Genomic DNA, 10,661 nt, shown 5'->3' on the forward strand with positions numbered 1-10,661 from the left:
TAAGTCTAATACTCCACCAAACAGATCTCTTTCCTTAACAGCCATTAACGTTCTGAGTTTAAAGTCCGGGTTTTATAGGGGCCCACATACAACCTTCAGAAAATGTCTAAGAAACGTTTTAAGTGGCATCATACGTGGTTAGTGTTTTTTTTTTCAAATTAAGACTTTCAGATAACGATTTGTTTAATACCAGAGTCACCGTGCTCTTGTTTGATACGAGAGTATATTTTTCTGTTTTGTGGGTTCGGTTTCGTCTCTGGCTTGCGTCATTTCGTCTTTTACACCAACCCAGTGTGAAAACAAACATGGCCGCCGCTCCAGCAGACGAACCGCCGGTCTTCAAAATCCTGGTGTTAGGCGACATCGACGTCGGAAAAACATGCTTTATACACCGATTCTGTGGGGGAGGATTTCTAGAGAGCTACATTTCAACTATTGGTGAGCCCCAAACCCATACTTTTCGCGTAAATGGACAGAAATTCCGACACCCTTATGTGTGTTGACATAACTTTACCAGGGCTTATCTGACAATGCAAACTCGTTTCTTTATTTTGTGTCATTTTTGCAGCAATAACAGTTTGTTCTAGTCTCACAGAGGTCAGGAATTGACCACAGAAGTCTCAAGTAGTTGACAATCTGACGGAAAGATGTGAAATGTTGTTAACGTTACATGATTGCCAAACACCCCATAAAATTCGACTGCAAATTATTTGTGTAACGTTAACGTTGTTTACGTTTATTTACCCAAAGCACACTCAGAAGGCTGATGTGATTTATATTCAAGTCAGTCAGTTCCTTACGAAACAAAATACGGAAATTTTATTACCAGGTTACTATCAATGTATTAGCACAGGTTATCAGAAATAAGTAAACAAAAATAGCAGAAATGTAACGTTACGTACAATGGTTGATAATCACATGGTTTACCGGTTCCTCATGTCATGCAAGTTGATGTCATGTAATTAACGTTAATTCTTAAACAGGACATGTTTGTGAGAGCTAAAATTGCACACACCTCAAGTATTACATGGATTCCATCTAGAAGTATGCAGGCCCCAGCTGGCAAATCTACAGCATTGACATAACACATTACAGTAACTGAAATTATTTTTACTGAAATTATAACATACAGTACAAAATAATACGTATTTCAGTATACTGTCAGCGTGTGTTTGTAACTTGTTAGAGTATTGAAATGATACAATAGTGACATAAAACAATAAACCCGAACTGAAACGATGCTGGACTAAGATTCGGACAGAAACATTACAGTACTAGTATAAATGTTACAGTATTGTACCCAAGAGGAGGGGTGCAGTTTGTCAGGCTAACCTAATCTTGTCAGTTAGAATATTTTACAGGATGTTATTTCAAAATACATTATGCAGAGTGAGTAGGTGTGTAAGTGTAGACGTTGCATTTCTTGAACCCTTGCTAGTACAATGTACATGGTAACAAACCATTGTGGAAGGAATCCGCTGTTTAACGTCACTGATAACAATGTGTGTTTTGGCGGGCCACAAGGGCTGATTTAACTAAAGATTTGTCAAGAGCTGCACCTGTTTAACTCTAATGCAGTTGAAGTCTTTATTGTATATATTGTATTTGAATATCTCAATTGTACCTGAATATTTTCCAGGTTGTTTGTTTTAAGATGAATAAGGTCTTGATTTTAAACACACATTAGGTAGGTCTTTATACAGCTGCTACCACTCAAAAGTACCTTTGACATTTATTCAAATCTCCAAACAGATGTACATGTATAGTAGGGTGGAGCTCAGAGTTTAAGGCATGCTTTGAGGCTTGCTTTTTAGGGTTCGCTTAAAAGGCTGGGCTGTCTACCAGGCCAGGCTACCTGGCCTGTCTACCTGGCCTGGCTATCACGTCAGGCTAATCAGATCCCCCCATTCACAGCCCCATCATATGGCACTCAGCCAAAATAGCTGATTGGCAGGCATAGTAATTGCTAATCTCCAACACTGTCCTGAGTGAGTGACCTGAGGTTGACCTGTCCACTGGCTGGACCCTTCGGGAATGTGTCTGGGAGGCCTTCCTTGCAGCGTGTCAGGAACACATTCAAGTACTGCACCAGTACTGTGTTGGGTAAATGCTTTAGGGTGTTAGACCTAGAAAACAGAGGTCCTGGGTTCAAATCTATATCTATTTAAATCTAAATCCTTCGACATGTCACAAAATCTGTGCTGTTTACAGTACTTTCCCCACTCCAAATTATACAAGGGGGTTGGAGAGATTGTTGGCAGTGGAAGGAGAGGATTGGGCTCTGTCCTGGACACAAAAATTGTGCAGTGGATAACAATCCACAGCCTCAAAAAGGCTATGTGAGTACCGAGATTGTATATGTCAACATGGCATACTAGCATAGAGAACAAGGAGGTGCATGTAATTATACCCCCTTGGTCAGTTCAAGTTTAGCTTTACAGTGATTTATCAATTTTATGCTCTTCCTTCTTGTTGCACGAGCTGCACGTTCTAGAAGATAGATATTCAATAAGGAAACAAATTTCTGTTGCTGGCAAGCCCATTCTTACACACACACACACACACACACACACACACACATTCACACACACACACAAACATACACACACACAGTACTGGTACTTGTGTTCCTGGCTGCAAGGAAGGCCTCCCAGACACATTCCCGAAGGGTCCAGCCAGTGGTGGACAGGCCAACCTGGGGCCACTGGCAGTGTTGGAGATTAGCAATTACTATGCCTGTCAATCAGCTATTTTGGCTGAGTGCCATATGATGGGGCTATGAATGGGGGGATCTGATTAGCCTGACGTGATGGCCAGGCCAGGTAGACAGGCCAGGTAGCCTGGCCTGGTAGACAGCCCAGCCTTTTAAGCAAACCCTTGCTTTTTAATACTTCCTTCTTTCACTATGCACCAACTTGCATCTGCTTGGAGATAATACAACAGCCATTGGTTGAATGTATAATCAATTCTGTAAATAATATCTTAATACATACCATTGAATGTCATTATTGATGATTATTTTCATTTGTATTTCAGGCATTGACTTTAAGGAGAAAATGGTCAAATTGGATGGTGAACCATACAAGTTGCAGATATGGTATACCTACTTAGTTTCTTTTATTATGATAATACATAATCTTAATCTTATGTCTAAATCATAAACATTGAATTCAGCTTCTGCTACCATCACTTAGTCTAATAGACTAGTAAGAAATAGTAATCGTTCAAAGTGTTCATATGTTATAAGTTGAACTTGATTAAAGTTTGATACATTAGAATCTATTACCATAACTGTGTTTCAGGGACACTGCAGGCCAGGAAAGATATCGTACCTTAACTACAGCATACTACAGGGGAGCTACGGTAAGTCTTTTTTAAATTGTATTTCACAATCTAGATAGATAATGTATGTTTACTGTTTTGGGTATTGGTGCAGGCATCTCTTTTTTCACTGTTGGCTTTTACTGTTGGATGTCATAATCAACTCTCTCTGCCACAGTTTTATTTTGTAACTCACGTACTGACAGGCTGTCTAAAATCTATGTTCTTTCTTCTAACAACTACATTTTCACAAACTAGAATAAATGTATGTACAATGTCACGTAGCTATAGCTCTTCAGTTTGAAGTCTATTTCATGCTGACATTGTGATTTTTTTATTGCTATATGGTGGCATTAAAGTTAGAATCTGAATATCTTTCTTGTTTACTCTACAGGGAATCTTACTGATGTATGACATAACAGGGGAGACATCTTTCATCGACCTGGCAAAATGGTTGAGAAATATTGAACAGGTAAGTAATGGCTGAATCTGAGATCACTGTCAATAGGTCACACATTGTTAACTTACGGTAGTCACCTCCATAATCTTGGGTTCACACAGGGGATTAGATACACACACAGTAGATCCCAGGTTACTTACACCCCTTCCACTCAAGCTGTAAACCATTTGATAACTGTTACATTTATTGTGTGTTTTGTACAACTATTATTTTCTTTCCTCAGAATTCATCCACAGATGTACAGTTATTACTGGTAGGAAACAAGTGTGACATGGAGAACAGAGTGGTAGAGCTGGCAAGAGCACAAAAGGTACGGGACTTTTGTTTTTGGCACTTACTAGGCCTGGAGCTTTGTGAGCTCAAGAGCAAAACAAAACATTCCAACTATCGTTACTATGCAAGAATCTTTCAGTTTGATTTGAATGTATGCCGTAGGAAATGTTTGGGGTTCATATAGGGGTGTTCCAGATTAACATTCAAAAAGCGTTTTGGGTGAGGGTATTTAGAGCACTATCACATGCAGCTGTTGTTTATTCATGTTTCAAATAAAGTTGCTCTCCAGTTAAATGCGACCAACAATACGGTATATCATGTATACACTGAGAATCACTTGTCAGTATATTTTACATGGTGAGAAAAGTCGACCTGATGGCCAATTTGTTGTTATCTGAACCTTCGTAGAAGGAACATTGTATAAGTTATGATGCTACATTTCTTCTTCTTCAAGCAAAGAAGGTCAATGACCTACCCCAGACAGCTGTCACCATGGTTACTGGAGTGTGTCAGACACCCTGTGGTGTCAGATTACACAATGTAGCAGGTGGCAGGTAGAAGAGAGTTATTATAAGGGGCTGGTCATTATACACTATGAATATGTTTGAATCAATGTAATAATCAGAGCAGTTGTGTGCTGGCTAGACCAAGTAATTTAAAAGATAAAAACATTATTTCTTACAAATGGTACCTTTCTTACCTCTTTAAATTTTTTGTTTCTATCCCTTTTGTTTTGACCAGCTTGCAGAGAGCTTTGACCTGGAGTTGATAGAAGCCAGTGCCAAGGAAAATATTAATGTGGAGGAGGTAAAAAAAAAGAGTATTACAGTAATAGTACCTTTAATAATTGGATTTGTAATGTATTAAATATTTTTAAATAAAACAATTTTAAAACTTTCAGAAACTTTATGTTACAAGAATGAGTGTTTTTCAATTTCTTTGTACATTACACTAGACTCTAAAAATAGTGATAACGACTTAAGTGTGAAACAAATAGAGATATAGACTCTGTTCGACAATTGGATTATGTTTACATGATTATGAATTTCAGAATGTTTTTTGAATCCTACCTTTTCCAGGCATTTCTAGCATTGGCAAAGAAAATGAGTGAATCGAGATCACGGAAACTGTCACGAAAACACAGCGCTCGTGATGTCATCAGATGGGACAAGCTCGACCAATCAGATGAAGAGTTGAAGAAGAGCAGTTGTAGTTGCTGATCTTCCATCCCAAGTGCACCTAAGCTAATTGTCCTGCATTTTCACCTAACACCCGGGGCAAGAGCCCTCATTGTTGAATATACATTATCTAAACTATACAGTATCAGCTACTGTATACCTTAACTGAAATTCAGCAGAAAAATTTTCAATACAAAAATTGGACTCACCCTTAACTCTGCAACTAACTCCAGTTTTCTTCACTCTGCTCCTATGATGTCACATTTGCAGTAGAACACATGCCATGTGATTGTATCAATAGAAATGAAGCTTATGTATGTTGGTCAGGAAAACCAGTAACTTTATAAAGACCTTAATATTGTGCCATGCTTTTATGTCATTGGGTATGTTTTATGCTTTGATTTCCTTTCCAACATATGCCCTTATGAACCACAGCAGGACAACTTATGATGTTGCACAGAATCCACTTTAGGTTTGTGTGATTTTGCCGTGAAGAATTAGATCAGTATCAGGGAATGTCAGGTTGAGCATTAAGACTGTATGCACTGGTTTTATTGTTTCCTATGCAGTGATATTTGTTGCATGTGGAGTTTGAAGACACAGTGACACTGTATATTTTGATGAAATTTAACAAGTCTTTTACTTCGTTTATGAAGGTTAGACATCCAGGTAAGCAATATTTAAATACAATTCAATCTCTATTGAAGTCTTTTACTTCATTTATTTATTGTTTTGCTAGAGTGTCTGTCTCTTCCTCTTTTTATATTTATATTTGATATGTTTTCTTTTTTGCTTATACATGTACTTCTGACAAAACGTATGTATTTGCGCACATAATTGTTATCATTGAAATATCTTAAGAACGTAACCAAGTATGTGATTTCTTCCTGTGCACCCATCTATACACCTGACTGGTAACAGCATGACTGGATGTTAGATTGTATTTGATCTAGAATTCAAATTGTGAAAAAAGTTTTCCAGTAGAAGGTAGTTCATTGTTATATATTTTTTTTCATTTTATACAAAATACATGTCGTCAACATGACCAATCATGTTTTTGATTTGTAAGTTTGACTTAAAGTTCTTAATTCAGTTAGCATGTCAACATTAAACCTCCAGCAAATCATATTAACTTGAAAATATCAGAACTTTTATTCAATTCTTATGAATTGTTTTACCTAATGTTATATCTTGAGCATTATCCAAATGAAATGAAAATGTATGTACTTATAATATTGTATGATGTCCCAAAGAGCCCTTAGACCAAAGGATAACTGCTTCCAAGAGATTTAAGGTATTTTCTGTGTGTTTGAATAAAGTTTGAGTTTCAACTTTGTGGGTTTTAGGTTTGTTTAATATTGGCTGTTGTTGATCTAAATGAAGTTGTCACAGAAAGTACATGTATGACATTATTCATCCTACCACTTGTAAAATGAGCTGTATTGTGCCTTAGTTATGTCCAACTAAAGATTTAGGTACTGTATAAGAAAAAAATCCCTCTTCAGTAGAGTAGAACGTGTTATCAAGAACAGTATTGTAGCATCCTCACTAGCTATAAACCAATGCCTGGAGTTAGATATGCACAAGCTATGTGACAGGTTGTTCATTGTAACATATCCAGCTATCGCCATATGCCTGCAAAGGGCTGAACAATATAGAATAGGTGACTTCAATGTCTTAATAACATAAACACCTATAACAGAAACACTCAGATAGTCAAAGCATTTTCAACTGACACAAGCTCATACAACACCTGCTGGTGTAAACAGATGTTGAGAATTTTATTGGAAGCCCTGACAGTCCTTTTTGTGCAATACAACATTTATCTTGAGAATGTTTACTAAGTGTCATCAGACATTGCAAAAACTAGATCACCCATAGGTGTGTAGTATTGCTGGTAATGTCTGCATACACATGGAAGGATTATGTCTTCTTTTCACAGCTTCTATCCTCAAAATGTAAGACAACATTTGTTAGATTGTGCAGAAGTTCTGGTGTATCTGTTATTTAATAACCGATAATAAGAAATATTGGAATGTCAAGTGAGCTCTTCTAATTCTGCAATCAACATCATTAAACAAGAATATCAAGAAAAATTCAGCTAAATGGACACATTGGTAGTGCATTGTATATAACCCCTTAGTGTTGGTTCTAAGCAGTGATGTTGAATGGCTGTCAGCAATCTTCTTTGACTTCTGTGGGAGTTCAGCCAAGACTTGAGTCCTGGCTAAGCCCTGGCAGCCATGGGCTCCTCACTGGGCTTCTTGATGAATGGATAGAACTTGTGCTTTTTCACCCTGAAACCCAAACCAAGATCATATTTCCAAACTGATGCCCTACTGGGTAGTTTCCCCTTGGTGCATTACCTACCAACCGTGACAGATTTGTTGGTATTATCTTCTACCTCAGCAGTGTGCAGGCTAGCATGGATGATCAAAAATGAATTATTTATCCTTTGCCAAGGAGGTCATGCCTTTTAAGGCACTGCCATTTCCGGTTTTAACATCTTGTATTCTGAACCAGCCGTAGTCGTGATATTAGAGTGTTGAAGAGTAAGGTATGAGGTCATGGAACTCTAGTTATTGATACTTACGACTCATAGCGCAGGGCACGCCAGTTCTTGTTCAGCACATCCAGCCTGGTCATGTCGTCGTCACTCAGCTTGAAGTCAAAGATCTGAAGGACAAACATAATATTACAATTGAAGTTTTCAACTGTTTGCATAAATTATGTAAAAGAGTAGTATTTTTTAAACAAACTTTAAAGCTTTCTTTCCAACACAAGAAAAATCTACACAAACTAGATTGAATTCCCAAATTCATTCCTTTGATGTCCTTCCTGATGCGAGGCTTTATCGAAACCAGAAACCTTTGGCTTTTCCAGCTCATCTCTTCATAACCTCCTTAAAGAATAGTCCAAGAATAAACCCTTCTGTTACAGTCTAATCCAAAATGGTTATTCTAGCTGAAACTGTGTGATTGTTGTTACCTCTGTATTCTCCTTGATTCTGTCTGGGTTGGAACTTTTGGGAACCACTGAGATCCTCTGCTGCACAAGGTAACGCAGGATGATCTGGACAAAGTACAAGTGAACTGATAATGACAAACACATGACTTTTTGTGCAAAATGATATCTATTTTACATTGTATAAGCGAATATACTTGACACCAGCCACCTCAAAAATGTACAATCTGAAGTCAAAACAAAAAACTCCAGAATTATCCTGCTGACCTGAGCAGGGGACTTCTCATAGCTCTCTGCCAAAGCTTTGATCTCTCCATCATTCAGAAGTCGTGGGTCATCGTCCTTACGGCTGAAACAAACACATCCACATAGTTGACCTTAAATCACTTAATATGTGATGCACATTTTTTAGACTTCAGACATTGAATTGATACTCAATGGAACATAAGGGTTGTCAACTCTTATTTTGGTTGGAGACTAAACTGTGTCTGGAAGGATATCAGAGTATGCGGCCTAACCAGCATCAGTCTGTAGGATAGGGATGCTTGTAATAGCGTTATGAAGATTAGCTGACTGCTGCCCACCCATGTCAGGGACCCTACCACCAGTATAATCAAATACTAGAGACTAACTAAGAACTAAGGAATGCATTGATGAAAGTTTAAAATCGTCTCACTTCAATCATGGCACCATAAGTAGGCTCCACCCATGAGGTGTTACCAAAAACTCTGATTTGGTCGTTTGTTTTCTGGACAAAATGAAAAGTGTTTATGCTTACATGGGGCTGTCAGGTGCACCAAAAGAGCTGAAGGCAGTGACGGCAATCTGATGGTCCTTACAGAACTTCACCATCTCCTCCTGGGATAGGTACGGATGCAGCTCCATCTGGGAAGGAACAAGTTTTCTTCAAGGAGTTAAGACTTCATCTTAAGTTAAGAGGGATTTTCATTAAAACACCTAAGGGATGGCACAGGATTGTATAAGGCAGGGAAGGTACAGTATAGTGCAGGGTGGGAGAAAGCACATGAAGAAAACAACACATTTTCATCAGCAGGGCAATGCGACTTGTGGGAGGATGGGATTGAGGGTAAGACAAAATTCACAGTGGTGTATTCTGTATCCGGATGAGGAGTGGCACAAAGGATAGTACGGGGTGGGAGGTCGTCATTCAGCACCAATGAATTAGGAGGGTGCAGGATAGAGGTTGGAGAAAGGTCCTTCAGTACTAAGGTAAGGGACAGTATGGAATGTAACAGGATTGGATGGTCTTTCAGCACTAAGGAAAGGGATGGTCTATAATACTACAGGATGGGATGGTCTTGCAGTACCAAGGGAAGGGATAGTACAGAAAACTACAAAATGGGGATGGTTCTTCAGCACTAAAGAAAGGGATGGTATAGAATACTACAGGATGGGGTGGTCTTTCGGTACTTAGGGAATGGATAGTATAAAATATTACAAGATGGGGATGGTTCTTCAGCACTAAGGAAAGGGGTGGTATAAAGTACTACAGGATGGGATGGTTCTTCAGCACTAAGGAAAGGGATAGTATAGAATAATACAAGATGGGGATGGTTCTTCAGCACGGAAAGGGATGGCATAGAATACTACAGGATGGGATGGTTCTTCAGCACTAAGGAAAGGGATAGTATAGAATGATACAAGATGGGAATGGTCCTTCAGCACTAAGAAAAGGGACGATACAGAATACTGTAAATGCATATAAGTTTGCGGGGATTTAATTTCGCGGTAGCGGGAAGAAGGACCTTTCGCGATGGATTCAAGTTCGCGGTAACACCTTAGACTGCAGTCTAATACCATAATAGAAAAATATTTGCGGTTTTTTTAAGTTCGCGGTGAAGTGGTCAACGCGAAAACCGCGAACATTAATCCACCGTGAACATTTCTGCATTTACAGTATTACAGGATGGGGTGGTCTTTCAGCACTAAGGAAAGGGAAGGTACAGAATACTACAGGATGGGGATGGCTTTTCAGCACTAAGGAAAGGGATGGTACAGAATACTACAGGATGGGGATGGTCTTTCGGAACTAAGGAAAGGGATGGTACAGAAAACTATAGTATAGGGATGGTCCTTCAACACTATAGAATAGTACAGTATTGGGATGTTAAGGTAGTACTAAGGTTGGGAAGGTAGCAGTATAGTAGTTAGTGCAGGGGTGGGGGATATAACAGGGTGGGAATGGTCCTTTCACACTAAAGCTAGGAATAATACAGCATAGTACAGGGTTGGTGATGGACTTTAAGCAGAGGAATTTTCTTCAACACTAAGGAAATGGGAGGTTACAATATAGTACAGTGTAGAGGATGCTGGGGAGGATACAGAATAGTATTGGGTGGGGGAAGGTCCTTCAGCATTAGGGCTAGGGAGGGTACAGGATGGTACATGGTGGGGAAGGTCTTTCAGCACAAAGGCTGGGAGAGTACAGGATGGAAAAGAGCGAT

At 38.9% G+C, this 10,661-nt stretch overlaps 2 protein-coding genes across 2 annotated transcripts in view; one reads left to right on the forward strand and one right to left on the reverse strand.

The window, feature by feature from the left end:
* Positions 1 to 281: 281 nt before the first annotated feature.
* Positions 282 to 6,566, forward strand: LOC118411525 (ras-related protein Rab-8B-like). The gene is made up of 7 exons (XM_035813839.1): positions 282 to 438; positions 3,037 to 3,097; positions 3,303 to 3,363; positions 3,716 to 3,793; positions 4,005 to 4,091; positions 4,796 to 4,861; positions 5,134 to 6,566. The coding sequence occupies exons 1-7, from the start codon at positions 306 to 308 to the stop codon at positions 5,272 to 5,274; spliced, it is 627 nt and encodes a 208-aa protein (XP_035669732.1). The 5' UTR covers positions 282 to 305; the 3' UTR covers positions 5,275 to 6,566.
* Positions 6,567 to 6,956: 390 nt separating this feature from the next.
* Positions 6,957 to 10,661, reverse strand: part of LOC118411524 (aldo-keto reductase family 1 member B1-like) — a gene marked incomplete in the record, with an annotated part of 6,914 nt that continues 3,209 nt past the window's right edge. The window contains 5 exon segments of the mRNA XM_035813838.1: positions 6,957 to 7,529; positions 7,826 to 7,908; positions 8,221 to 8,304; positions 8,464 to 8,545; positions 8,975 to 9,081. Of these exon segments, the coding sequence (XP_035669731.1) occupies positions 7,460 to 7,529; positions 7,826 to 7,908; positions 8,221 to 8,304; positions 8,464 to 8,545; positions 8,975 to 9,081 (426 nt within the window).

This window comes from Branchiostoma floridae, chromosome 3 (genome assembly GCF_000003815.2).
Source record: "Branchiostoma floridae strain S238N-H82 chromosome 3, Bfl_VNyyK, whole genome shotgun sequence".
In the NCBI taxonomy this organism is placed as follows: domain Eukaryota; kingdom Metazoa; phylum Chordata; class Leptocardii; order Amphioxiformes; family Branchiostomatidae; genus Branchiostoma; species Branchiostoma floridae.